The sequence below is a fragment of the Thermothelomyces thermophilus genome, chromosome 2, assembly GCF_000226095.1.
Source record: "Thermothelomyces thermophilus ATCC 42464 chromosome 2, complete sequence".
Taxonomy (NCBI): Eukaryota; Fungi; Ascomycota; class Sordariomycetes; order Sordariales; family Chaetomiaceae; genus Thermothelomyces; species Thermothelomyces thermophilus.
Genome location: NC_016473.1, coordinates 2,430,359 through 2,455,439, shown reverse-complemented (window position 1 = coordinate 2,455,439; position 25,081 = coordinate 2,430,359). Strand labels below are relative to the sequence as shown.

The 25,081-nt window shown below is 56.1% G+C and overlaps 9 protein-coding genes and 1 non-coding gene across 10 annotated transcripts; 4 read left to right on the top strand and 6 right to left on the bottom strand.

The window, feature by feature from the left end:
- Positions 1 to 241: 241 nt before the first annotated feature.
- Positions 242 to 3,656, bottom strand: MYCTH_2301308 (glycosyltransferase family 8 protein). The gene is made up of 5 exons (XM_003661609.1): positions 3,622 to 3,656; positions 3,438 to 3,465; positions 2,603 to 3,354; positions 2,115 to 2,548; positions 242 to 2,039 (listed from the first exon to the last, which is right to left on the bottom strand). The coding sequence occupies exons 3-5, from the start codon at positions 3,119 to 3,121 to the stop codon at positions 596 to 598; spliced, it is 2,397 nt and encodes a 798-aa protein (XP_003661657.1). The 5' UTR covers positions 3,122 to 3,354; positions 3,438 to 3,465; positions 3,622 to 3,656; the 3' UTR covers positions 242 to 595.
- Positions 3,657 to 5,726: 2,070 nt separating this feature from the next.
- Positions 5,727 to 7,495, bottom strand: MYCTH_2301305 (uncharacterized protein). The gene has a single exon (XM_003661608.1). The coding sequence runs from the start codon at positions 7,242 to 7,244 to the stop codon at positions 5,817 to 5,819; it is 1,428 nt and encodes a 475-aa protein (XP_003661656.1). The 5' UTR covers positions 7,245 to 7,495; the 3' UTR covers positions 5,727 to 5,816.
- A 944-nt stretch (positions 7,496 to 8,439) lies between these two features.
- MYCTH_2301304 (uncharacterized protein) lies at positions 8,440 to 10,077 on the bottom strand. Its single transcript, XM_003661607.1, has 2 exons — positions 9,707 to 10,077; positions 8,440 to 9,608 (listed from the first exon to the last, which is right to left on the bottom strand). Exons 1-2 carry the CDS (start codon positions 9,770 to 9,772, stop codon positions 8,754 to 8,756), a joined length of 921 nt encoding a protein of 306 aa, XP_003661655.1. The 5' UTR covers positions 9,773 to 10,077; the 3' UTR covers positions 8,440 to 8,753.
- Positions 10,078 to 10,574: 497 nt separating this feature from the next.
- On the bottom strand, positions 10,575 to 13,529 carry MYCTH_2301302 (uncharacterized protein). The gene is made up of 3 exons (XM_003661606.1): positions 12,588 to 13,529; positions 12,239 to 12,532; positions 10,575 to 12,188 (listed from the first exon to the last, which is right to left on the bottom strand). The coding sequence occupies exons 1-3, from the start codon at positions 13,304 to 13,306 to the stop codon at positions 10,697 to 10,699; spliced, it is 2,505 nt and encodes an 834-aa protein (XP_003661654.1). The 5' UTR covers positions 13,307 to 13,529; the 3' UTR covers positions 10,575 to 10,696.
- A 973-nt stretch (positions 13,530 to 14,502) lies between these two features.
- Positions 14,503 to 14,576, bottom strand: MYCTH_t61. Its single transcript has one exon. It is a non-coding gene; the product is annotated as a tRNA-Val (tRNA).
- Positions 14,577 to 14,750: 174 nt separating this feature from the next.
- Positions 14,751 to 16,342, top strand: MYCTH_2314632 (uncharacterized protein). Its single transcript, XM_003661605.1, has 6 exons — positions 14,751 to 14,862; positions 15,036 to 15,135; positions 15,204 to 15,419; positions 15,476 to 15,501; positions 15,556 to 15,651; positions 15,703 to 16,342. Exons 2-6 carry the CDS (start codon positions 15,082 to 15,084, stop codon positions 15,818 to 15,820), a joined length of 510 nt encoding a protein of 169 aa, XP_003661653.1. The 5' UTR covers positions 14,751 to 14,862; positions 15,036 to 15,081; the 3' UTR covers positions 15,821 to 16,342.
- Positions 16,343 to 16,589: 247 nt separating this feature from the next.
- On the top strand, positions 16,590 to 18,999 carry MYCTH_2301294 (stretch-activated Ca-permeable channel). Its single transcript, XM_003661604.1, has 2 exons — positions 16,590 to 18,043; positions 18,103 to 18,999. The coding sequence occupies exons 1-2, from the start codon at positions 16,807 to 16,809 to the stop codon at positions 18,783 to 18,785; spliced, it is 1,920 nt and encodes a 639-aa protein (XP_003661652.1). The 5' UTR covers positions 16,590 to 16,806; the 3' UTR covers positions 18,786 to 18,999.
- A 586-nt stretch (positions 19,000 to 19,585) lies between these two features.
- MYCTH_115110 (uncharacterized protein) lies at positions 19,586 to 20,026 on the bottom strand (the record flags this gene model as incomplete). Its single annotated transcript, XM_003661603.1, has 2 exons — positions 19,902 to 20,026; positions 19,586 to 19,720 (listed from the first exon to the last, which is right to left on the bottom strand). The coding sequence occupies exons 1-2, from the start codon at positions 20,010 to 20,012 to the stop codon at positions 19,586 to 19,588; spliced, it is 246 nt and encodes an 81-aa protein (XP_003661651.1). The 5' UTR covers positions 20,013 to 20,026.
- A 599-nt stretch (positions 20,027 to 20,625) lies between these two features.
- MYCTH_79171 (uncharacterized protein) lies at positions 20,626 to 22,502 on the top strand. Its single transcript, XM_003661602.1, has 3 exons — positions 20,626 to 20,650; positions 20,713 to 20,848; positions 20,926 to 22,502. Exons 1-3 carry the CDS (start codon positions 20,648 to 20,650, stop codon positions 20,991 to 20,993), a joined length of 207 nt encoding a protein of 68 aa, XP_003661650.1. The 5' UTR covers positions 20,626 to 20,647; the 3' UTR covers positions 20,994 to 22,502.
- Positions 22,503 to 24,301: 1,799 nt separating this feature from the next.
- Positions 24,302 to 25,068, top strand: MYCTH_106950 (uncharacterized protein; the record flags this gene model as incomplete). The annotated part of the gene is made up of 2 exons (XM_003661601.1): positions 24,302 to 24,418; positions 24,482 to 25,068. The coding sequence occupies exons 1-2, from the start codon at positions 24,313 to 24,315 to the stop codon at positions 25,066 to 25,068; spliced, it is 693 nt and encodes a 230-aa protein (XP_003661649.1). The 5' UTR covers positions 24,302 to 24,312.
- Positions 25,069 to 25,081: the final 13 nt, after the last annotated feature.

Here is a 25,081-nt window from a genome sequence, read left to right as displayed (position 1 = left end):
TTTTCTGGACAAGTGATGCCGTAATGTACGAAAGGTCTTTTCGAGTGGGAGAGATAAGTCGCTTTTCTTCGTTTGAGGAAGGGCAGTTCGAAAGTTCAGATAGCGGCAAGGCGAAGATTGGGCGAAAGCATGGGCAATCCGAATGTTGTGCCTTAACTATTTTAACCAGGGCTGGTCAATGAATCGGGACAACAGCAACAGGAGCTCCTATTGTTGGGCTTACTCCAATCGCTGCAGCTAGATAATATGGCTCTCTAACCAGCCAGCTCTGGGACAATCCTTCGCAGGGCAAGAATGCTTTTGTACCGTATATGTATAATGCAGGGGATATGCACTGAAGCAAAACAAAGTCCGATATACCACTTTCAGGATATTAAATCGTCAAATGCCACAAACTAGGCCGTCAAGAACCAAACAACTCAACCACAATCCCATGAGCACGGGGCGCCTTCTTCCAACCCTTCCACTAGCCTTCATTAGCCTTCATTAGCCCCATGTCGCTCGGCATCGCTTCGTATCATACAAAACCCGTCCTCGGTCACCGATTGCCATTCCGGGGTTCGGGTATTCCGGCTCCAAGACGTAGTATCTTGCCTCACGTCTCAAGAATGTCCCGCTCCTCCTCGGTCGGCAACGCGGGCGTCTCAAAGGTAGGCACGTCCTCGCCCTTCTCGAACGCTGCCCCGGGGCCCCGATAGCTAGGGGAAGGGATGGCAGGGACCGGACCTTGAGGAGCTCCGGTCGCGGCTGAGGACTCCTGCGAAGGGGCAATATCAGGCGCCGCGGCCAAGAACCTGTTCACCGGGCTCGTGCCCGTGTGCGGTTTGATCGGCGTGGGACTTACGACCGCAGGCTGCGTGGGAGCGACATAGGTCGGGGACCTGATGCCTTCAGATCCGAACGGCAGCGGACGCAGGGGAATCTCCCCCCGCTGCGCCTTCTCTCCCTGAGACCCCTTCCCGGCCCCTACTTCTTCTTTTCCTTCATTATCACCACGACCGCCGCCACCCAGCCGTCTCAGCAACAGCTCCGACTGCTCCTTGGCTAGCTTCTGCAGCTGCGCCGCAGGATCCTTGTAGGAACGAAGGATGTTAGCCAGCTCGCAAAGGCAGTCTGCGGGAGTCCACCGGATCCCGTGCACACATACCCAGTCAGCCTGCCCTGGCACACCCTCGGCGGCCGACAGCTGTTCCCTTCCCTCGCCCGTGCCGCCGCCGCCGCCAAAGTCGCCGCCCGTACCGCTGCCCCAGCGCCGCGGCCTTCGGATTGGCGCCGGCGTCACCGGAAGGCTCGGGCGGTCGTCCTCGCTGGGGAAATCTGTCACCTTGGAACCCCTCCTTGCCGGAGCAAAAGCGTAGCCAAACTCTTCTGTTACCGCAGCAGCTGCTTCTTTTCCGTCCCCGCTGCCCCCCGCCAAAGCCAGATTTCGACTGCGCGAGCGGCGGTGCCTCTGTAGCGCGCGGTCGACGTAGCGGTTGATTTCCGGCACGTTGTCCCAAGCGTTGGTTCGCGGGAAGGAAGACCAAATGTCGGTTGCGGTCGCCGCAGGCGCGGGGCGCGCGGGGCGAGGGCTTGGACCGGGCGGCGACGGCTTTGGTGGCGATGGCTGTGGCGGCAACGATTGTAGTGGCGATGGTTGCCGCAGCGGCGGCGTGTGTGGTTCGCCCGGTTGTTGCTGCGTGGCTGACTGTGAGGACGAACCCGATACCGCCGGCTGGGCTTGGGTGATGTGCGAGCCTTGTGGGGGTTCACTGGCCTCGCCAATGTGCTTGGCCGCCGGGCCAGTCGCCGGCGCCTCAAGCTGTGTTACAGAAGCGAACACGCGGGTCGGTTTTGGCCGGTGTGTCTCCCAGGGGAAAATGGGCTTGGGTTTCTCCTCCGGTTTCGCCGGGCGCGCCTTTGGCATTTCGTACCACATATTTTTGGGAGGGGTAGGATACCGCTCTGGCGGCACGAACGGAGCCGTATCAGACGACATGGCGTAGTGAGTTTGCGGGAAGTTCATCGCCTCGGGCTTGGAATCGAGGGGTGGGGGTTGCCTACGCGGGGAAGGGGGAAGGGGGGGGGAAGCTGTTAGCTTCCTGTGCTGCCCTCACGGCCTGAGAGCGACGTACCTCTGAGCATCCCAACTGGGTGTACTTTCTACTTGGGGCTGGGGCCCAGGCTGCGACGGCGGTTGAGGGCCGCGTTGGTGGTCTGACACCTGGTGTTGTTGATGCGATAGCGGCTTAGGCGAACGTGGCATTTGCAAGTCAGGATGATGCTGCTGAGCTTGCTCGTGAGCTCCATGGGGTTGGTCATGATGTTGGTGTGGAAGCTCGCCGGAAAAGGCCTCTGCCTGATGCGTGTGCTGCCGCTGCTGTTGCTGCTGCAAGTGCTGCATATCATGAGCTTGATATTGCTGATCCTGAAAGTTGCCAAACTGCTCGCTTGGGGGCTCGCCAACAGGAACAACGTAACGGACGGTAGGTTGGAATTCGCCCTTAACGAAATACTGCACAATCTCCGGAACCCGCTGCTCTGGCTGTGAGGGTTCACCTCGAGAGGCCTACATTAGCGGTTTTAGTAGCAGCCCTCCCTCTCCATGACCTGGAGGACATACCTCTCTCCGATAGTGCCGATCATAGACAGCCCACCACCTTCCCAGCATTTGGTCGAAAGGCGAGTCGCCAAAGGCTCTGTCCCTGCCCTGCAACCAGGGCTTTTCCCTGCCGATGAAGTGGACCATGCTGATGGTGGACTGAAAGTGTCTGTAGGCGGGAAGGTACTGGTAATGGGCCGAGGGCGTGACGTTGTAGCTGAAGCTGAGGCGGTTGTAGTCGTTCTTGAAGTACATGTTCAGGAGCCCCTGGTCGGCGCCGTCAAACGAGACCCCCTTCTGCGCCATGGCCAGCAAGGCGTGGTAATCGCCCAGATTTGGAGTCAAGACCATGAGGCCCGTATTGAACAGGTCCGGCCAGCCAATATCGGGCGCAGCAGAGAAGGTGTGCGGGAGATCGAAGAGCTCATCAGGCGCTCGGAACGCCACAATATCTGCGTCCACATAGACAATCTTGCGGAACTGGGTCTGCCTCCAAAGGTTGATCTTGGTGAAGGCCGAGTGGAGATCTCGGCGGTTCATGAGATCTAGGTTCGCAGGGTGTTCATTTCGAATCCGACTGACGGGGATGATATAGTCATATACGGCCTGACGAGCAGTCAGCCAATCGGTGCGCCACCGGTCTTATGGCGGCCGAGGGAGACTTGCCTTGAGCTGCGTGACAACCTCGACCGACACAGTGTCTAGGGTGACCAGAATGGCCAGCTTCTTGGTGGTGCCCGCATCTCGGAGCGAGTGAGCCAGCACCAGGGCGCCTTTTGAGGTCAGCACGTCAGCAACCCGAGCTCAACGTAGGCGGGTTCTCAAACAAGGTCACCGAAAGGGGTCCCAAACTCACCAGGCAAATATGTGTCTGTCAGAAGAAGCTATCAAGGGCGTATGTTTCAGTACTTCTGATTCTGGTTCTAGTTCCAGTTCTGCTGGTCACAGGCGGGGTCGGGCACCGGCGCCGCGCCCCAGGCGCGTGGTGCATCATTCCCCAGGCGAACCGCAGCTCAGACAAAATAGAAACCACAACTCACGCTGGCATAAACATCCTCCACCCCTTGCGCGGCCATGGTGCGCAAAAGGTTCTCAGTAGCGTCTCTGAATCAGAACCCGGGCGGGCGAAGGTGCAAAGAGAAGTAGCTGATAGCTTGTGTCTGGTGTGTGTGAAACTAGGACGAAGCGTCTCGCAACTGCCCCGAGCACCTACAGCGAGTCGAACGACCTACCAAGGTGGAAGGTGGGCAGGAGGTCAGAGGTTCCAAGGTTTGGGGAAGGTAGATCGAAGGGACAATCGCCAGTCGAAAAGACGCGAAGCAGAAAGAAAAGGCAAAAGAGGAAAGAAAGGATAATCGTTGAAGACGCGCGATGGGTAAAGGCTGCGCCGCTGGTGCCAAATCAGCGCATCTTCCCTTAATGTGCGACCCTGGTCGCAGCTCAATGTTTACACTGCGCAGTCGCCAGCTCGGTTATCGCAGAGAGCCGTCGAGAACCCTCGATGGGCTGCGAAGCTTGGTCCAACCAAGGATTCGCATCGTTGCAGAGAGAGCTGGGGGTGCACCAGATCCATTTCTCTGCGGGGCACCCGAACTCTTCTGGCAAGTCACTGGACTTCAGTCGTCCCTTCTCGCGGCATGCGGCGGCTTGCAGCAGGTTACCCGCTAGGGAATCAGGCTAGGAATGGAAAGTGTGCGCCATGCACCGGCATCATTTCTGGTGGCACCAAAGAGGCACCACTCAATGTTGCAATGAAGTGAGTGCCGCGTAGTCTTGCTGTCGCGATAACTATGCGCGAGGTACGGATGTACATACATACAATACGTCCGTACTGTTCGCAGTATTTCAACCAGGGTTCTCGGTCCAGGCCTGTTCATCTCCTTGCAGACAAGTACATACATAGTTACATCCATACATACTGAACCCTGTCCTCGGGTAATGAGATGCCCCGATGCCAAGCCATCGAGTTCATCGAGCGATTCAACGGTCCGTTAAGTTCTGAGACATGCGCCGATGAACGGAAGCGACTTGCAGAACTCCACGTTCAGGGCACCCAATGAGGGGAGTCTGCAGCTGGAATTCCCGAATGCTTCCAGGGCAGGACCAGATCTACAGGCTCAAAAATACCAGATCGTCTCAGGCTCCTATCTCAAGAATGAGTGTCGGTTGAGTTGCTCTCAACTTTTCCACCTTAACCTAAAGTACCAGTCGTAGGTGAGGATGGAACGAACACCACCTTACATGGAACCTTCGGATACTAATATCTTTCCAAGTCGACCTACCAAACTTCCTAGCGGTATCCGTACACTAGCCGCCCCTGCCTGGTGGGAAACGCCCTGCAGCCCAAAGCCTGGGACACGAAGGCCGCTGACAGCACGACGGGACTGGCGGGACCATTGCATCATTCTGGCCGTCACCCTTGTCCCGTGGGTTGCTCCGCAATGCAATACACTATGCCCCACGATCAGAACGGTCCCTGGAGGTATTTGGAATGGATATAGTCCGTATACTAGGTAGTCTTGGTCAGCGCCTGAATCAAAATTAGATCTGCTCAATTGGACCTTTTCCTGGGTCCTTTTTTATTTTGGGTAAACCGTGAATGTGAACTTCAAGAACGCTTCTACCAAAGGGCTCTCTCACTTACCTCTGGGAGGAAAGAAAACATTTCGAAGTTCTTCTGGGCCCGATACCCTTTCAACTCATGCATTCCCGAATCACACTTATTAGAGTCAACAACCTCATTGTCCACCTCTCACTTTCCTTGCACGACACTGACACCATCTTATTAACGGGAGGGCACAGGTCAATGGTAACCAGAACAGTAAAAACAAGAATTTCTAGCTGTCGATCTGTGCGCCTGACCACTCGAACAACAAGCATTACTCTCACTACTATGGCATCATGTGATATTCCGGAAAACATCTATTTTTTTTTTCTATATGCCATCGCCCTCGGCCGCCCACGATTCGATTCTTTCGACACCAGCACTGGAACTAGAGGGTTTGAGGTTGCAAACTACCCTGCCCACCTAGACATCACCCATGAGTTCAGATAAAGTCTCGCGCAACTGGGATTGAGACGTCCAAAACTAGCATGGCTTAGTAAAACACAAAACACAAAACGGTTAAAGAGATCAGACCATCGTATCATACACAAGACCCGGCATATCTCAGATATGCATCTCATCATGGGTCTTCGCAGCATAAGCTCATAGCACCTTCACGCCAGCTGCCTCTCAAAGATCCTTCTTGAAAGCATGCTCCGGCTTATGCGTCGTCTCGTAGTCGACATGCACGTAGGCCCTCTCTACATCCGGCAGGCGCTCCAGCTTTACCTGCAGCTCCTCGGCGACGTCGTGGGTCTCCTGGAGGGTGGCGTCCGGGTGCATGACGACGTCGACCTCGGCGATCAGGCGCGGGCCGGAGTGGTAGACGCGCACCGTGTCGATCTGGCGGATGGCGGGCGAGTGGGTCACGCAGACGTAGGTGATGAGCTGCTGGATCTCGACGGGGGCGACGACGCCGACGAGGAGGAGGAACTCGGTGAAGGCGGTGCGCAGCCAGAGCGACGAGATGACGACGCTCAGAAAGATGGCGCCCGCCGGGTCCAGCCACCACACCAGCTTGCTGCCGCCCACCGACGTGAGGATACCGAAGCCGTTGACGAGCAGGTCATTGCGATGGTCCTGCCAGAGGATGCGCACCTGCGAGTACTTCCCCTTGATGGACCAGGTGTAGAGGAAGAGGCTCAGCTTGGTACCGAAGGCGGCGCAGACCGAGATGATGGACGGAATGTGGAAGCGCTTGAGATCTCCATGTTGCTCCGAGAGATCACGGGCGGCGAAGGCGATGATGATGAGCGACACGGCCGTCATGAGGAAGCAGAAGACAATGTTTCCGACCGTCTCCAGGCGAGCCTTCCCCGAGGGAAAGCGGGCGGGGTCGACGCGGCGGACGGCGCGGTTGGTGAGAATGAGCGTTATGTTGGAGAGCGGGTCGAAAATGGCGTCGGCCATGGTGGTGAAGAGAGAGAGCGAGCCGGACGAGACGGCGGCGTAGAGTTGTAGGGCGGTCAGGATGATGTTGGCGGCGAGGGAGCCCCATACGGCGATCTTGAACTTGAGGTGGTCCTCGCCTTGCTCCTGGCGCGCGTCGGCGCGGTGCTCCTCTACGCTCTTGAGCAGCCGCTCAATGGTTTCGTTCTGGGCCAGGTAGAAGCCCTCTAGGCGGCGTGCCGTAGTCGCTTTGCGCCCAAACGGCTTGACATACTTGGACAGCCTACTGGCCCTTGACGCCTTGGCGGAGACACCCGGGCCCTGGTGAGCGGCGTCGCGCTTCCTGGACGTGTTCGCTTTGATCTCGGCCAGCTGCGAGGCCGTTTTGTATCGCTGGGAAAGGCCGTAGGGGTCGTTTCCGGCGCCGACAAGGGGGAACCGACCCGCGCGCTGGCTCTCGACCTCGACATCACCTGCCGCCACCGAAGGGTGCCTGGCGACTGCCGCGTCATCGCCGCCCTCTGTGGTCTCCACCGCTGTGCTGGCGCCGCCTCTCGACATGGGAGGGCGGGGCGACTGCGGCTTCGCCAGGCGGCTGGCCGAGTCGGATTGAGTCTTAAAGGGATGCGGATGGAGCGATATGCTCTTTGAAAGATCCGGCCCGTCCATGGCGGTTCCGTCGCGAGATCGCTGGTTGGCGCCCGAGTGTCTCGTGTCACGGCGGCAGCTTTGCAACGGGCGCGGGCGCGGGCGCGGGTGTGGGTGTCGGCGTGGGTGTCGGCGTGGGTGCTGGTATCCGGTGTCGGTCTGAGCTCCCTAGGGTTTGGTGAGAAGAAGGTATAAGTCGCCCAATAGCAGCCCCGATTGATCGATAAGATTGCGCGCAAATGAGCTCCAGAGGGAAACCCCGCCCGACGCCAGATGAGGCGCCCACCTTGTTCTCTGAAGGACCTCGGTCGTCCCGTGATGGAGAGATGCAGGGCAAAGTTAAGGTATGTTATGTATGCCCTCACCGCCGATGCAAACGAGTATGACGTTTGACGTTCTTCAGCAGAATTTTGTCCAGACGTACCCTCGTCTGTGCGCACTGTCACACGGCTGCTGAACAGAAAGGAAGCTCCTGACCGTGAAACGGGATCAAGATCCAATGGGGGGGCAGCGCCAGTTACACTAGTGTACTGTATGTATGTATGTACTGTAATCCGTACAAGTAGCGGCTGTGCTTTGCCCCATCCAACCCGCCAACCCGTTGGCTGCCTCAACACGCGGGCCGGGGGTTTTGCTCCGCATTTGGCGGTGAGAAATAATAGAATAATAGGTTGGCAAGCTCGGCATTCCGTCCAGGGGGGTCATTGAAGGTGTGCTGCAATCGGTGGTCTGGAGTTTGGAGGCGTTCGTTCTGCTCATCCCCTAGCCGGGGAACCCATTATACGTCATCGTGCTGGGCTTCGGTGTCCCAAGTCGCGTAACGCCCCTCCTATGATCCGTAAGTGTTCACGGTTGATGGTTGCTTTAACGATCGACCCAGGGGCTCCGCCCGCTTAGTTCCTCGTGGGGCAGTGCAGTGGTTCGCAACCTGGTATGTATGTATGTACTGTACACTTGGCGGTTTCGAGGCAGCGACAAGCGGACCTTGGGGCCGGAGGGAAGATGGTCAAAGCTGATTCTCGAACGTCGATCCGGGGATTTTGAGATTTTAAAATCTCGATAGGGGGGATTGCTGGCTGGGCTTTGACCCCGAGGAAGAACCCATTCCTCGGCGGCTTCCGGAAGACCAAAAGGGCAACTTCCCGATTCTCGAGCCGAATAGAACCCGAGATCTGGGTTGGCAAGCTCCACCAGCTTCAGCCTTAACGTTATCGCCTCGGTTGGTGTTTACACTAGAACGCACGACGATCACCCTGAAGGTGCGCAATTGGGCTACATTAAGTGTCGGTAGTCATCGCAGCCCGAGCATTGCCAAGTTTCCCGCAAATTTGTAGCTAGGTAGCTAGGTAGGTAGGTAGGTGCCGTAACAATACCACCCTGAACGGGAAGGGAGTATTGAAAAGCGACTAAAACAAAGACCGTTCTCCAGGAGGCCGCCCATCGTCCACAATGTCCACAATACTCTGAAACACACATTCATGTATGTATTTACGCTCACCCACACGTGTATGTGCAGTAAGAAGATGCGCCCTAGAGCTTGGCCTCTGGTTTCTCCCCGTCGCATCTTGCGAGGATCCAATCTCCCACGTCCTTGAAGAACTGCTCGCTTTCGGGTCCGTCCGCGTGCAGCATGTGATACCACCCCTCGTACGCCTTGAACTCGCGGTCCTTGACCTCCTTCGTGCACTCATCAAAATACTTGCGACTGGCGGGGAACCAGGTCGTCTTGTCCTCGGTGCCGTGGCCTATCCACAGACTCCTGAGCGCCCCTCCCGGCTGCGGCCTGACCTCGCCCCGGGCCAGGGCCCCCGTCCGGTCCAGCAGCCCGGCCAGGCCCTCGAGCGTGCCCGTGTTGTGCATCAGCGGGTCCTGCACCAGGCGCTCCCTCACCTCCGGATCGCGCGACAGGTGCTCCGGCACGATCTCGTGCTTGAGCTGGAAGTGGGGCAGCAGCCGGCTGGCGAGCCGGCCGGCAAACACCTTGACCGCCGACGGCTCCTCCTCGGGCGAGAAGCTGATGAAGGGGCTCTCGAGCAGCCACCCGCGCACGGGCCGCACCACGCTCTCCTGGTAGTCCGGGTGGCATGCAAGAGTGAGCACCTGCCCGCCGCCCATCGAGTGGCCCATGACGAACGCGGGCACGTCCGCCGGCGAGGAAGGGAGGTGCGGCCTAATGAAGGCGGCCATGTCGGCGAGCACCCGGCTCGTCGGCCCCGTAAGACCTCGTTCGGACGGCTTCTTGACCGAGCGACCCCAGCCGCGCTGGTCGACGCCGTACACGGCGATGCCGCGGGCCGCGAGCGCCGAGAAGAAGGCCTGGTAGCGGTTGACGTGGTCGCTGAAGCCGTGGAAGAAGATCAGTTTGGCCTTGGTTGGGCCGTCGGGCTGGTGTGCATGTTAGCTACGTGCTCTCCCTCCGGTAGCCCAGGAAACCTCGATTGTGAGAGATGCCGCCCGTTGAGCGGAGTGCGGCATTGACATACAAGCCAAGACTTGGTGTAGAGACTGTGCCCATCGACCTCAAAAGTGCCTTCCTTTTCGATAGCCATTTTGTCGATTATTACCCACAGAAATTGCGTTTCGGCGTGGAAAAGGGCGAGTGAGCGACAAGCGATACTACTAGAACAGCAGATGGATTGGGTATGGTGTAGTTGAAGCCTTAGCTGGGCCGTATGACATTCAACCTCGGCAGATCAAAACAGCGGAAGCAGACGGTCACGGGCGCGGCTGAGCCGCATCAATGTTAAACTCTAAATTTGGTCGAGTCGATGGTAGGTATCTGCCTTGAAACTCAGAAGCACAGTTCTTTATTTGGCCACTTTACACAGTCGAAACAGAAACTTATGAAAACATAAACCATGTTTGGATCCCGTCTCTTATAGCCGTGGATGGAGCGTACCTCGTGCATGCATAATGTCCGGCACTCAGTCAGCTCGATTACTCAGCGGTGCGATCCAGCGAATGTGGGGCTGGCGGGAGGAATAACATTCACATGCCACTTTGTCCGTAGCAATTGACCTCGACGACCGGTTTCCAGGAGAGGCCAGCACATTGCCTTACCTCCGAGACACGCTGCGGCTTGAAGCGCGTAGAATACCCGTGACATGCAAAATCTGTCGGGAATCTCAATCAAGATTTCGACGTTGGGCACAGTACTATGTATACTCCCGCCCTGAGCCTTGCCCCGTGGAGTGCTACTCCCGTTGGAAACATCCAAAGAAACAAACATAACCACCCCCTTTTCCTGAGACGTCAAGCATTGGAAAACATTATTCAACCAACCCCGTGTCAACCATGATAGCCGTCAAGAGCAATGATACCGTGAGCTCTGTCATCCCAATCGTCCCATCGTGACACCAGGGCAGAAGCAATTCCCCGTTGATGCATGACGCCACAACACCATCCCTAGTAAAACAGCCTCGAAAGATAGATCCCACAAACACCGTCATCCACCGTAAAGGTAAACAAAATTTTTATATATCGCCCAGCTCGTCCTGCAACTCTGTCCCGGCAAACAGGTCCTGCGTAGTTGCCGGAGTGAGGCTGAATTTGTCGCCTGGTAGCTCCTCGTCGGGCGTCCTGATGCCTATCCCGCTATCGTCATGCGTTGTCTGCTGTGTGTTGGATGCCGGCCCAGAGGGGAGCGACGCCCGGTCCGGTTGTGACTCGGGCACACGCGGCATGCCAAAATCATCACTGGCACTGCTATACCGTGACCCCTTGTGGCTCGTCTCCCGGTTTGCCGTTTGCCGCTTCGGGGCCGCATTAAAGCTCTGGGTAGACTTCTGTTGCATGAAGCCCCCTTGCTCTGCCATGAACTGAATCATCTCGTCGATCCAGCATTTTGTTACCCACCATGACCCGAAGCTCTTCCCTTGCCCGATCGTAAGGTCTCTCATCAGCGCCGTGCTCAGCCTCTGAACACACCAGACGAGATCCGTGTCAGACGCGTAGGGGAACCGGCTTGGAAGGGAACGGAGCAGGTTCACCCAACGATCCAGCACGTTCGACGACTCCGCGTCTTCATTATCTCCCTCAGGTGGAGCCTTGCCATTCCGCATGGCGATCTCGCCTTGTACCGTCAAGCACTCCATCTCCCATGGGACGTTGACCGGGTTGAGCAAATCTCGCATCTCGTTGAGCAGGAGATTGACGACATCATCCATCCCGCGCGACGGGATGCTCTCGGCCAGCTTTCGAACGTTGATCATGGTGATCCACTCCATATACATCAAATCGCGGTTCGCAGGGTTTGACAACATATTTGCGGCTGCATGAGCTGTGAGATTGACTCGCAATGCCCTGTCCAGCAACCCTGCAAAGATGGTAGCTGGCGCCTCCTTAGCCTTTACCACATGGAGAGGCTGCCCTTGGAAGGATTCCCGGATATGCGGTACGAGCCGCTCCGAGATGTTGCGCAGCGTGTCGAGAACGGGCTTGGGCACGACCTGCAGAGTCAATCCTGAGACAATGCGCATCATGCGCTGGTAGAGGACGAAGTCGCATTCTTCTATCCACGGCGCAATGGCCGGGTTTGCGAAGAGCTTCTGTACGGGCATGGTAAGGGTGCCCTGGAATGACGTAAAAAGGTGAAAAAACGCTTTCTCCTTGCAGTAGCGGATACACTCGACGAGGGATGTGCAGTAGGAGCGGTAAAGAGCCACGAGGGACTTAGCCGCGTCGGGATCCGTGCCATTCGGAAGGTAGGGTTCGATTCGAGGGAGGACGATTGCGTCCGTCTGCTTGAATGTCTCGGAAGTCTCGGTCGAAAAGCGCAATAGCTGTGGCGTCTTGCCCAGCGTCGATTGCAACTGGTCGAAACTGGCCACCTGCGGTTGATTGTAAAGACTGTGTTGAAAATCCCGCGACCGCGTGGCCTTTGGCCCGTCTTGTTGAATACCAGCAGGCGCGGGAAGGGCGGCTCTGTCGGATTGCGTGGAGGAAGCGTTGGCGGCGGGCAGGGTGCTACCGAACGTCAGGATGTGTTGGCAACCGGCAAGCAAATGAATGCTTACTTGAAGTTTTGTGACAAAGATGGATTCTCTGGCCAAGGTACCGGATGTGGAATGGGGCTATCCCGAATGTCGGGCTGCTCCTCCTTCAGCTGGAAATTCACGTAGTGATATTTCGACTCTCCTCGAACGCCCAGGCGCCGTGTCTTTAGACCGGGAAAGAGCACCCGAACCAGTTTTCCGAAGCTCGCAGGGTTTAACACGGTAATCCTCTCAGTGGCACATCGGGAAGCATAGTGGGCGTAGACACGCCCTCTTGGTACCGAGCCTTTACCTGTGGAGCATACCATATTAATCCTACGGTCTCATTAGCACGATGACCCTCGCCAGATCACTAGGTTTGGTGGCCTACCAGAGCATCGCAAAGACCTGGCGTGCGCGCTCCGAATTGGGCCCACGATCATTGCCGAGCAGCTCCTTGGCGACATCCTCTAGGGTGCGATGCTTGTTGCTGTTGAACAGCTGCCGCATCTCAAGCTCATTATTGGCATTAGATCGCGAGCTAGACTTAGCTGGCGCCGGGTGCCCTTGGAAGGAATCGCCGTCGTCGTTGACATCTCGCTCCAGCATTTGGCTGTCATCCGCAAAGCTCGTGTTTCCGGCGAAGGACTCAGCGGACAAGGATTGGCGGCTCATGCTGTGGCTATGGTGATGGAAAAAAACGTTCTGCATTGGCGCATTCATAGGGGCGTCTTGTACGAAGTCGCGGCTTGCCTGCAGCTGTGACGCGAGGAGGAGGTCTTCCGGCGTCATCTGGGCCGATCCATTGGGGAGCTCTCGCGGATGGCTGGAACCGTTCGGAAGCCATTGTGAAGAATACACGTCTGCGGATTCGGCGAAGCTTTGCTCCACGTTGGCCTGGGTCGTAGCGCTGTGAATCGAGGCGGTTGAGCCGCGTGAACGAGGACGCTTCCTAGGCTTGGCGAGGGCTAGAGCATCTATGTGATTATGAGTATTTGGGTTCTTTGAAGTGCCGGAGCCCAGCCGAGTCGCGTTTGCGGTACATGGAACGAGGGGCGCCCGAGGTGATACTGAATGGGATGCAGCCTCCTTACCGTGGGTCGAGTCCATTGCCGTTCTTGCCACAGACAAACACCAAAACAATGACGACCGGGGGTGGCGTCAACGAACGGACTATTCGCGCTGCAAATAGGAAGAAAAGAAAACTTGCTCGGTTTGATCGACGAAAAAAAATATACGTATCGCTAATATTTGATTGAAAGACGAACTAGGGCGCGAAAGGCGAGATACTGCGCAGTCTGCCCGCGAGAACGTGGTCAATTCAGCATTTTCGAGGAGGAAGAAATCAACAAACACTGGGAGGCGGTACCGGGGCAATGCGCTTCAAGGTTCTTTGGCCCAGCTCCCCGCACGTACCAAGAAGCCCCACTTGCAGCCCGGCGTCGCGCTTCGATTGGGCCGCTTCACTTGGTTCTTGACAGCCACACTCACCATTCTGAGTTGACAAAGTGGGTCGACAGTTCATTCAAAGTAGAGCTTCATTGTCCAGAATTGAGTGAGGGAAAGTTGTGAGTATTTATAGCCCTATGTTACCTGTAGGTTGTAACCAGCGCATGGCCACTCACATACCATTGCTGCAACTTGGTTGCCTAACTTGGAGTGAACAAAACAGCCGAAAACGTGAGGGGTGAACGGGTTCTTTGTTTCGGCGCATCCTCCATATGAGTTTAAAAAACAGTCATGATATGAAGGTTGTTCTCACACACACGCATAACCCGATATGGAGTACGGATGTCGCTACCAAAAGAACTGGCTCACCGCCAAATTTGACCTGCAGAATGAATCCGCTAAAAGCAACATAAAGTACAGTAGGGCAAAGCACTATAGCCACTAAAGCCTGGGCATTGTGGCCGATTGTTAGTGAAGATACCTTCTAAAACTTTAGCGACCTTGTATGGTCTGTGCATAAAGGCGGTGAGCCAGTTCTTTTGGTAGCGACATCCGTACTTTCAATGCAGCTCCCTAACCCTCAAGGCTGCGGAACGTCCCGGACATGTCTGACACGCCTGGCTATTCGTTATGACTCGCGGACCTGCTTGTTGAGCATGTCTTGTGACATCGTATCACATGTTGGTGCCAACATCCCAAAAGAAAATGAGAGAAATATCATGCGGGCAGCAAGTTACTTTAAAAATAATAATATTCCTCCATTGCCTCGTTGTTGATCCCCTCGGATGAACCTTCATACACGAGCAGGCATCCTAGCGCAGGGCAAAATATCGGGGAAGCAAAAATTAAAATAAAGCTGATCCGATCCAGGTTCGAACTGGAGACCTTCAGTGTGTTAGACTGACGTGATAACCAACTACACCATCGGACCTTGCTTGGCAATTTGTCTCATCTTTGGTTCACTTTTCTTCATGGAGTACGAACAAGGACCCGTTGCACGTGACTCGGCCCCTTTCTGCTGCGTCATGCACTGGAAACAGGAGCTGCCGGGGTCAGAGCTTGTGACCGGGTTTGTTGCACACGTAGCAGTCGTCATTGCCTCACCTCCCCTGCCACCCACACCGAAGCTCTTCCAAGTTCATTATTTTAACCAATTTTCGCCTACAAAAGACTCCAAGTCTTCCTTTCCAAGAATCGTGCACCGTTCACACCTTACTGTAAGTTATTCAAGAGCGATCTTCTATTCCCCTGTCTGTTGTGCTTCGTTTTTTTATCTATCAGAGGGTTGTCGCCCCCCCGAAGCTGCCGAAAGCTTCTGAGCCCATAATTGAGCATTCTGATCTTCACCGTCCTTCTTCCACGATTGATTGCCAAAGTTAACTCCTAACAGGACTTAGGCTCCTTCAAAGCTACGATTTTCTTTGCCCGCCGCAGCCATGTCTTCTCCCCAGGACCGCTTTCAGCACTGTATCTCTCAGCTCGACAAAGAGGTACGTCGCGATTGCCGATTCCGACCTCTTTCCCAAACATGTTCAATGCTTACTGAACGGGGTCGCAGCTCTCCAAATATCCCGCGCTCAACAACCTCGAGAAACAGACATCGGTACCCAAGGCTTACGCCGTTCTCGGCGTGGGGGCGCTCTACTTTTTCCTCATCATCTTCAATCTCGGCGGTCAGCTCCTGACCAACATCGCGGGTTTCATCATTCCCGGATACTACTCGCTTGGCGCTCTGTTCTCTGCGGATAAGGCTGATGACACGCAGTGGCTGACCGTGAGTAACCCTTGGAGCATTCCGCCGGTGATAGAGCTTCTGCTAACTGGTCTTAGTACTGGGTCGTGTTTGCCTTGTTCACGTAAGATAGGCCCCAATCGTGCTGTTCGAGCACGGATGCTAACTCTTACGATAGTGTGGTTGAGAGCCTCGTCAGCGTTGTCTACTGGTTCCCCTTTTACTACACCTTCAAGTTTGTCTTCCTCCTGTGGCTGTCGCTGCCGGCCTTCAAGTAAGTCGTCGCTCGCTACCTTGGTCAAGGTGCAGACTGACCGCCATTTAGGGGTGCCGACATTGTCTTCCGCTCATTCCTGGCCCCCACCCTGGGCCGCTACTTCCACACCTCCAGCTCCACCGCCAGCGGTCTCCGCGCGAAGGCCGACTCCCTCCACACCGAGTAAACGATGCTCGCGTCCTTGACCTCGGGCCCATCTGGTGCAAGATAAAGCGTATGGCTTTAAGTGTGGCCTGATCAGGAGTGTGGAGGCCGGATGGTTGATGTGGCATACTGGTTTTTCTGACGTTGGATATCTGAAGTTTCAGGACCACATTAATCATCGGTAGTGGAACAAATCATTTAAAGGATTTTAGTGGCGAGTGTGGAGGATCAATTCCTTACCGCATAGCCGATGGGGGAAGGGGGCTGAAGCTGGCGAGAACCTCACTTGAATATCTCAGCTCTCCTTGTGGCAGTTAGGGTCTTCTCGGGATGTTTGTACTGCGTGAGGCAGCTCGAGGTTGAGGTTTCTATAGAGTCGTTATGAGACGTCTTTGAGGATCTCAGTCTTTTGATTTTGCTCCCTCTTCCCATCCCTTCGTGAAAAGTCTGGGCCATGCTGGACCACAGTAACTGGCAGATCAAACAGCCAGTACAAGGCAGGACAAAGGGGGCAATTGCAGGTGTCAGTTTCATGTCCAAAACCATCATTGGGGGTGCCATAACGCAGGCGCAAGCCACAAGCAACCCCACACCGCGACCAGGGGTATGGACACAAGGTAACGCTGTCCCCCGCGGCCCACCGACCACTGTGACCCTGCGCATCGGTTACGCGGCTACGGACCGCAGCAGCAGCGCCCGTTCCGGCACATGCCCCTAGCCAATATTTGCTGGTTATATTCCTTCTCCGAGCGGATTGACTCAAACCAGCCTGATCATCTTCGTTGAAGGTCGCGCTCGAGCCGTCAAGAGCAGATAAGCAACGACCATGGTCCCATAACTCGGCGGCCTCTCAGTGGTCGTCTCCAAGTGTCTCTGCGCCCGCGCGATCGACAGGAACAAGGACGAAACCCCGAGCGCATGCTGCCTTGGCTCTCGAGGATTCGCTGCCCCGACATCTACACCACTAACGCCCAAAGACCCCCCCCCCGGCGGGGCCATTCTCCCACAATGCATCTTAGCCCTTTACAATCGCGGCTGGTGGCGTCTCTCGCCGCCTCCTGCCTGCTGATTCTGCTCTACCTCATCCTCTTCCCGCCGAGTTTCGCCCTTGCCGCCGAGCTCAACGACGCGTTCCCCGCCGTTTCCGATGATCTCGACTTCTCGATAGACCCCGCAGTGCTCAACAATCGAGATCCAATGTATGAGCCCGAGTTCTCGGCCTTCGACAGAAGTATAACGGGCCGGGTTCCTGAAGGCGTCACGCCACTCACAGACAACGAGCCCCTACCAATGAACATACAACCGGGGTCGACACAGCTCTTTGTGTTCGTGCTGCCTAGCGGGTCCCCAGGGGAGGAGGACGGCAGGCGGCATGAGTTGAGAGGCGAGCATAATGCTTCGCGGGAGGCTACCGCTGGCGCTGGCGCCACGGAGCAAGCGAAGGGCACATTTGAGGATGGACAAGGCATTGGGAAACGACAAGCTAAACAAACAGTCTACATTTCGGCAAATACCTGTGACCGCCCGCTGCCGGTTGACCCGTCGAAAACGACACAAGATGCTCCCCAGCTTACTCTTTTCGTATCCACTTCCGCCGAGAATCAAGCGCCTGGGCCACTCGCGGATCAAGGGAGCCAAGACGTGGTCGTGTTCAACGAGGGAGCCGTGATGTACAGCTTCAACACGGACGGAGAGGTCTATCTCGGTGTTTACGCACCAAACGTCTCGGACTCCTTCTCCACGAAGCCTTACAATGTCCAGGTTGTGGTGTCTACGGACGGCTACTACTTCAGCTACGACGACCACGATGATGCCGACTTGATCTGGGTCGACAGTGACTCGCAAGGGGCGCTGTTGATCACACACAACCTGACCGACAGTACTGATCCGAAACTGGAGGCCGAGATCATGAAAACCCAGCCATATGTGCTCTTTGCGCACAATAAAAAGGACCGAGCCATCAACGGTCTCAAGTACTCATACTGCGGGTTGTACAGGCATGCACAGATTGCGGCTACGAAAGACGAGCGGGCCACCCCTCTGGTTCGAACAGGCATGACCAAAAGGGGGCCGGGGAACTTGCCGAAGCAGCAGTTCTTTTTCAGCGGTCTTAACTCCAGCGCCGAATATTTCGGGATCCTGGCACGAGATGGGCTCGACGACGGTGACCATCTGGCCACGAGACAGGCCGCTTTCAAGCGAGGGACCCGGGTATTCAAGGCGACCAGCTTCCGCACAAAGTCCAGTAAGAAAAACCCTTCTCACCATGCCCACCAGCTAAGCTACATGCTCACTTTTGGCCAGACCACGGCAACTGCGCCCTCGTCATCGATCTGTCCTTCTGCGACCAGATCGCCTACTCGGTTCCCAGCAACCCAAACTTTGGCAACTCGACAAAGCTCGCCGACTTCTATGACAGCTACGCCCGATCGGCATACGCCAACTTCGAGAAGTCCCTCGCGCAGGTCCCGTGCGACGCACCGTCGAGCCAGCGCTACTCGCTCGTGCGCAACTGCACCGACTGCGCGGCCGCGTACAAGGACTGGCTGTGCTCCGTCGCCATCCCGCGCTGCGAGGATTTCTCCAACACGGCCCCCTATCTCCAGCCTCGCGCCGTCACCCAGCCATTTCCCAACGGCGAGAGGCTCGACGCCGAGACGCTGGCGTCGATGCCCAACACCACGGCCTTCACGGCGAGTCGGAACCCGCGGATCGACGAAGTGATCAAGCCGGGTCCGCACAAGGAGCTGCTGCCGTGCGACCATCTCTGTTATAAGCTTGTGCAGAGCTGCCCCGCCTCGCTGGAGTTCGGTTGCCCCTTGCCCCGAGGGATTGGGTTCGCGGGAAACTATGCCAAGCATGATCCGTCCGTGGGGCTGACGTGTAATTTCCCGGGCTCGGCGCACTTCCCGTCGGCCGGCGAGAGGGCGGTGTTGGATTGGGGGTTGATGATTTTGGTGCTGGTGGCGGGATCACTCACGGTATGATGGCAATCAGAGACTTAGTATTGACTGCTTGTGAGGGGCAATGTATCGGACGGGAGGCGCTCCGGCGCCCTTGCTTGGCTTTTCGGCGTTGGGGACTTTAATTGGAGATGGAACCGTCGGGATCGGGAATGTCCAGAGCTCAGGACACGATAATGTGATGTTATCATAACGGGATAGACGATAGGTTTACCGGGAGATGCGCCATAGGATCCAGTTCGTCAATGCCAGTGACGAACCCCCGCCCGGTACGCACAGAGGCGGTGGAATATCGGAGGTTATCCGGTAGACCAACCGGTACATTTTGGTTTCACGTGCTGTATAGTAGTAATTAGAGTACATAGATCAGTTCCATGCTAGCCATTTTTTTAGTTCATCAGCATCAACCCTGTGCTAAATATCCATTGCCCGCGTCCTGGCCAAAGCCCTTCTAGAACCTTAACCCTAAGACATTTCTCTTCCCCAGAACCTCTCGAACAGCCGTCTGCCCCTCGATTCGAGCTGCATCATTTCCATAGCCACCATGAGCCTTTGCTCCCCTCAGCCCCTTCTTTCCCTTTTCTATCGCGGCCCGCAACCTTACCAGGGCTCTCACTCTCCGCTGCCGCCGCTGCCGCCGCCGCCGCCGCCTGTTGAGCAGCATGTAAACTCCTCACGTGCGCCTCGAGCCTAGCAATCTCAGCTGGAATCTCCCACCGCCCACGTCAGCACCGGATCCGCATTGGGGACGACGGGGTCACAACGTTCAGGCAGGAAACTAGCCGAAAAAACACCCAAACGATGCGGGACTCAGGCCCAATCACTCACTCACCCTGCCGCTCTTCCTTGATCTCCTCGACCTCCAGCTTGGACCAGCCGAAGTAGACGAGCTGGTAGACAAAGACGGCGAGGAGGGCGGATTTCGCCACTGGCCGAGTGAAGGTTTTGTAGAAGGCGCCCTATGTGCGTGCACGCGTGGTTGAAGGTTGGTTAGTCAGGGCTAAGGCAAGTACATACATAGAATTCGGGTGGATGTATGTGAAGATGTGACACAGAAAGCTAGGGGCAGGCGCCGAGTTCGCTGCAAGCGAATAGAGGGAGATGGGGTGGTTGGCAATGGGACAAAATGGGGGTGATTACGGTTGGTGACGGAGTTTGGGACGAGTATCGTCTAAATGGGGTGAGGTTGAGGGGTGTTGTCGGTCTGGTGAGTGACGCCTTCACGAGGGCGGTTCTGAGCGGAGGACGCATTGTGTGGCTTGTGGTGGGCACTTGTGAGCGAGTGTTGACCGAACGATGAACTCGGGGTTGACCTGGTACGAATTCAAGCGATGTACAATCTTTAAGATGTGCTGTCGTACTGTTAATAAGATCCTCTTGTTGGCTGGCTTGGGCGTGAGTCGGCTAGGCTTTTTATGAAAGTTGTGTGTGAATCCAAAAGCCGAGTTCGATGAGCGAGGTTGCGCCAAGCACAAATGATCTGCGAGCTCAGGCGTGCTCAGAATTGGCCTGCAACCGATCCTCTGCACCCCAGGCACACCCCTGTCTCCCGCTTTCATTTAACTATGAGCAAGGGGGTTACAACGGGTGACCCACCTTGGCTGCATGGCTCTCTCAACGACAGATGGCCAAAAGCGGGAGCTTGCAATCTGTCCCATTCGTGAGACAAACAGCCCGGGTTCTCCTTTCCCATCTCAGCAGCATCCCTCGAGTCCGGAGCAAGTCTCCAGCGAACTTTGCGGCTAGCAATTCCGTCCCTGGACCTTCGCTCTTCGCTTGTCCAGCACCCTTGACTCGGGATTCCTCCCCAATCGCTCCAATACCGACAATACCTCGACGATTTCCTGAACATTGCGTTCCACCTCTGACTTTCATACACCTTCACAATGGTATGCGCGCGGTCGCCAGCTACGTCGCCCAATATACGTCTTACTAACGACACCGGGAATAGGCCCAAACACCGCAGCAAAGGAGGGCAAACCTCAAGTTCGCCAAGGAGACCGAAGCGCGCATGGGCAAGTCGGAGAGCCAAATCAAGAAGCGGGCCAAGGATACGCCCAAGTCGCCCATTTCCCCTTTCTGGCTCGGTATGGTTCTTCGCATGCCATGACCCAGATTTCTGCATAGGAGTACCGGTCCGCTGACCTTGCTTGGGTGGCTGCAGCTCTTCTCGCCTTCGTCGTGTTCGGCGGCCTCATCTTTGAGATCATCTCGCGCATTTTCTTGCGATAATCGGTCGGATGACTACGTGTGGAAGATAAGAAACCGAAGGGATATACCGCAAAAGATTACGCACAAGGGCCGGCCGCCCGACCGAGCGTTACGAGGGCGTTCTGCGCAAGGTGGAAGGGACCCGTTGATACCGGGCCGAGTTACTCGACAAGGCCCGAGCCTGTTATCTGCGCACATGTACCACTAATTCGGCCTCGTCCACAAAAACGAGGCTCTGATTTTGCTAGCGTATACCATTCTACCGAGCATTGAGGACGGCGGGTAACTTGGGGGGTTAAAAGTATCAACAACAGCAAACGAGAAGCGACCTGCTCTCAGTGTTTACATTTTTAGGCACCAAGTCCCCTGCGCTGGCCACCGCTTCCGAACTTCATCTGAATGCCGGCGTCGAACTGCTTTTCGAGCTCCTGCGACACCTGGTTGATGTCGAACTTCTTCCGGGGGCCGTCCTTTGCTTCGGTGGCACCGACGGCGGCAACGCCCGCCTTCTTCCCACCGAGCAGCCTCATGAACTTGTTTTGACGTGACTCGCCGCCACCAAGACCTCGAACGTTCCATCGCTCAGCAAGGTCTTCGACCGGAGCAGTAGTAGTTGCGGGGGTCGGTGTTTCCTTCTCGGCCGACTTTTCCGGTGTCCCTGTCGACTTTCGCTTCTTCGATTTATCCTTCTTCGACTTCTTGTCCTTATTCTTTCCTTCTGCACTCTCCTCGTTTTCCGGACCCTTGGTAACCTCGGCGCTCGCATCGGCCATCACTACATCCCCATCCTTCTCCTTGTGCTTGCGTTTCTTCTTTTTCTCCTTCTCTTCAGACCTCTGCTGTTCCTCAGCCTCGGGCAGACCCTCGGCACTCTTATTTGCCTCGCTCTTGTTTTTGCTCTTCTTCTTCTTCTTCTTTTTCCTCTCCACAGTACCGTCCTCGATATCCTCCTTCTTTGCGCCCTCAACGGTACCCTTTTCGGCGTGTGGCTGATCCCCGTTTGTCCCGCTTCTGGCCCCATCATGGCTTTTCTTCTTTTTTTCCTTCTTTTCAGACCCCCCCCTTTCGGACTCGGCCTCCTCCTCCTTCTTCTTCTTCTTGGGAGGCTCAGCCGCCTCCGCTTCTCTCGCAACCTTGACCTCAGCTGCAGTCTCCGTGTCGGCTAGCTCATCGGAAGCATCCCGTTTGCGCTTGATATCCTTCTTTTTCTCCTTCTTCGACTTCTTGGCGTTTGCTTTGGGCTCCTGCTGTGCCTCGGGAGACTTTGATGCCTCTGGCTCAGTAGCAATTGGCTTGCCTTCGGTGGACTTTTTGAGCTTCTTCTTCTTGTCCTTGATGCTCGTGCCTGTTGCAGCTTGGCCATCGACGGATTCTTCTTTGGACTCCTTGGCCTTCTTCTTTGACTTCTCACCCATCGTGCTGGTGATGATGAAGCGATGATGTGACGAAAATTTGGCGGCGACTTGTTGTCTATCCTCCAATCACCAGATGAGAGAGGTCTCAAACATTCAAGCTGTGGTCAGCCAAATTGATATGGTAAGGCAAGTTTGTTAGTTGATCGAACCGTCAGGGTTCTAGCTTGGGATTCAGAAGGTTAAAGCATCTTTCGCTTTTTCTTTTCACTTATCCGTAACGAGATACGGATTGTAGTGTAAAGTATTCCCCACCCTGGGCTTAGACCCACTTGCCGTGCTTGGTATGCTCACCAATCAGAGGTGAAAGTCGATCGGGGACCCACTTTGCTCCTCTCCTAGAATCGGTACCTCGGGGTCGTGTAAGCTCCTCAAGCGTTCAACAGCGAATTCAACGGGGTCTTCTTCTTAATATCATACGCAGTCGCTCGTAATTGTCCGTTTCTTTTCTGCCCTAAGATGTCCGAGTGTGCTGTGAAGCATACAGAAGACTGTCGTTCAGGAGACGGGAAATACTACGCTGAGCATTGATGGCCTCCAGATGGGAAAAGACGCAGAGACATTTTGTTGTCGGGAGTAGGGTGAAGAATTGCTGTGGCTTCATAGCAAGAGAGACTGTACTTCGCCATCATTGTTGCTCAATCTTTACGCAACATAACATTGCTACAGACAAGTCCGTATGGCACATGGGGTTCTTGTTGGAATGCGGAGGTAGGAGCAGCCCTAGCACTTCCCGCAATGCCAGCGTGGGGCTCTGGCCCAGCGGTGACTTCTGATCATCCTTCGAACTCCGAGTCCATTACAGTCGGACACTCCAAACACCTTCTCTGCATATTGCGTGAGGTTCTTCTATCGGACAAAATTCTGGGTATGCCGCCAGGCGACGACCACATTTGGACCCATTGGATTCAATGCTCCAACTCGGGGACAAAATGCACTTGTGAGCTTAGATATTTGTTCTCTCCGCCCCTCTCACAACCTTCCCTTTTTCGTTTTGTTTCTTGAGCAATCGTCTGGTGATCTGAGCAAACGCTGGGATGCAGTTGCGTCCTTAACTGCGTTGTGGACCATGCTTCGTCTTGAAAATGCAACCAGCGAATCGTTGGGGCTTCGATCAGACGTTCTGCTGTGACTGATACTGTGTATTGATGAGATAGGGCATTCGCAGGTTGTTCCATGAAGACGGGGCACCTAGTGCTCCATTCCGGCCCCAAACCAAACCACCCCAGGATAACCCTAACCCTTATTTATGGAGGCTTCGATCAGGCCGCCAGCTAAGGAGCAGGGAATGTTCTCGACTTGCTGAATCTGTTGCTGGTGTCAACCAATTAGCCCCATGCAAAGCTGCAGACAGGGGTGTGTGGCGAGTTAGCCATCAAATAATCCGTTACAGCTTGTAAACTAGAGTATCGTTGGAGGTGCCTCCAGTACGAGCGAAATTTCCCTCGCAGCGGACTCGACGTCATTCTTCAGCCGCCAGTTGCCCGCGTCGTATTTTTTCTTTCTTTTTGTTTCTTTCTTCACCGACCTAAACCACACAATCCCGTAGCGCATCACCTCTCATACCAATAATGGCCGACCGGCGGGATGGGCAGCCTCGCCGCGGCGGTGACAGGCCTTCACACGACTACAGAGACAGGCGGCGTGACCGGGACGGGGGGAGAGATCGCGACGACAGACGCCAGAACGGTGCCCGCGATTACGGCAGGGACCGAGATAGAGATAGGGACCACCGACGGTACCGGTCGCGTTCCAGAGATCGGGCCGACCGTCGACGCTCCCGATCCCCGGGCCGCGAGCGCGGCTACGACCGGCGCGATGCAGATCGGGAGAGAGAGAGGGAGAGGGAAAGGGACAGAGCGCGTGAGAGAGACCGGGACCGGGATCGGGACTGGGATAGGGACAGGGACAGGGACAGAGAGAGGGACATGGACAGGGCGCGAGGCGACCGACGGCGCGAGGACGATCGCGCAGAGCCACCACGGACGCGCGGCGATAGGAGCATAAGAGGAGAGTTTGACCGGCCGGATCGAGGTACTTTCCAGCGTTTTGCCCTGTCACCACCCGGCTCAAGCACTGACGACCTGGATCATGCAGACCGACAGCAACGAGACCGAGACGGCCGCAGCATCACAGAATCCCCACGCCGCTCAGTCAGCCCTAGGCGGCCTCTCGACAAAGATGGCAACGGCAACGGCAACGGCGACGGCGACGGGCACCCGCAACTCCCGACCCGCTCGAAACCCATCAACGGCAGCACGGGCGGTTCCGGCGCCGCGCCGGCGGCGCCCGTCTCATTCAAGGTAAAGGGTAGGGACGGCAGTCACGGTCCCGAGGCGCGGAATCAGTCGACGTCAACGTCGACACGGGAGAACAGCCAGGAGCAGCAGCAGCAGCAGCAACAACAACAACAACACGAACGCGAAGAGAATGAACGGCAGCAGTCTAGAGGCCGCTTCGACGCCGAACCCATGGATGAAGACGAGGAGGAGGACGTTGTGGTCGAGGATGACGGCCTGGACGACATGGCGGCCATGATGGGCTTCGGCGGGTTCGGGTCCACCAAGGGGAAGAAGGTGCTGGGGAACAATGTGGGCGCGGCGAGGAAGGAGAAGCCGACCAAGTATCGGCAGTACATGAACCGCATCGGCGGTTTCAACAGGCCGCTGAGTCCTACTAGATAGAGAGAAAGAGACC

What these genes read in the sequence shown, in the direction of transcription:
- MYCTH_2301302 (XM_003661606.1), bottom strand. Translation starts at nt 13,306, where the DNA reads ATGGACTCGACCCACGGTAAGGAGGCTGCATCCCATTCAGTATCACCT. An exon ending in CAGGTCTTTGCGATGCTCTG is followed by an intron (nt 12,533 to 12,587) that starts GTAGGCCACCAA and finishes ATGAGACCGTAG; the next exon opens with GATTAATATGGTATGCTCCA. An exon ending in TCTTTGTCACAAAACTTCAA is followed by an intron (nt 12,189 to 12,238) that starts GTAAGCATTCAT and finishes GACGTTCGGTAG; the next exon opens with CACCCTGCCCGCCGCCAACG.
- MYCTH_2314632 (XM_003661605.1), top strand. Translation starts at nt 15,082, where the DNA reads ATGTCTTCTCCCCAGGACCGCTTTCAGCACTGTATCTCTCAGCTCGAC. An exon ending in TCTCTCAGCTCGACAAAGAG is followed by an intron (nt 15,136 to 15,203) that starts GTACGTCGCGAT and finishes ACGGGGTCGCAG; the next exon opens with CTCTCCAAATATCCCGCGCT. An exon ending in ATGACACGCAGTGGCTGACC is followed by an intron (nt 15,420 to 15,475) that starts GTGAGTAACCCT and finishes AACTGGTCTTAG; the next exon opens with TACTGGGTCGTGTTTGCCTT.
- MYCTH_79171 (XM_003661602.1), top strand. An exon ending in CATTTCCCCTTTCTGGCTCG is followed by an intron (nt 20,849 to 20,925) that starts GTATGGTTCTTC and finishes GGGTGGCTGCAG; the next exon opens with CTCTTCTCGCCTTCGTCGTG.
- MYCTH_2301304 (XM_003661607.1), bottom strand. Translation starts at nt 9,772, where the DNA reads ATGGCTATCGAAAAGGAAGGCACTTTTGAGGTCGATGGGCACAGTCTC. An exon ending in TCTACACCAAGTCTTGGCTT is followed by an intron (nt 9,609 to 9,706) that starts GTATGTCAATGC and finishes CATGCACACCAG; the next exon opens with CCCGACGGCCCAACCAAGGC.
- MYCTH_2301305 (XM_003661608.1), bottom strand. Translation starts at nt 7,244, where the DNA reads ATGGACGGGCCGGATCTTTCAAAGAGCATATCGCTCCATCCGCATCCC.
- MYCTH_2301308 (XM_003661609.1), bottom strand. Translation starts at nt 3,121, where the DNA reads ATGAACCGCCGAGATCTCCACTCGGCCTTCACCAAGATCAACCTTTGG. An exon ending in ATCGGCACTATCGGAGAGAG is followed by an intron (nt 2,549 to 2,602) that starts GTATGTCCTCCA and finishes CCGCTAATGTAG; the next exon opens with GCCTCTCGAGGTGAACCCTC. An exon ending in CCCAGTTGGGATGCTCAGAG is followed by an intron (nt 2,040 to 2,114) that starts GTACGTCGCTCT and finishes TTCCCCGCGTAG; the next exon opens with GCAACCCCCACCCCTCGATT.
- MYCTH_2301294 (XM_003661604.1), top strand. Translation starts at nt 16,807, where the DNA reads ATGCATCTTAGCCCTTTACAATCGCGGCTGGTGGCGTCTCTCGCCGCC. An exon ending in CAGCTTCCGCACAAAGTCCA is followed by an intron (nt 18,044 to 18,102) that starts GTAAGAAAAACC and finishes ACTTTTGGCCAG; the next exon opens with ACCACGGCAACTGCGCCCTC.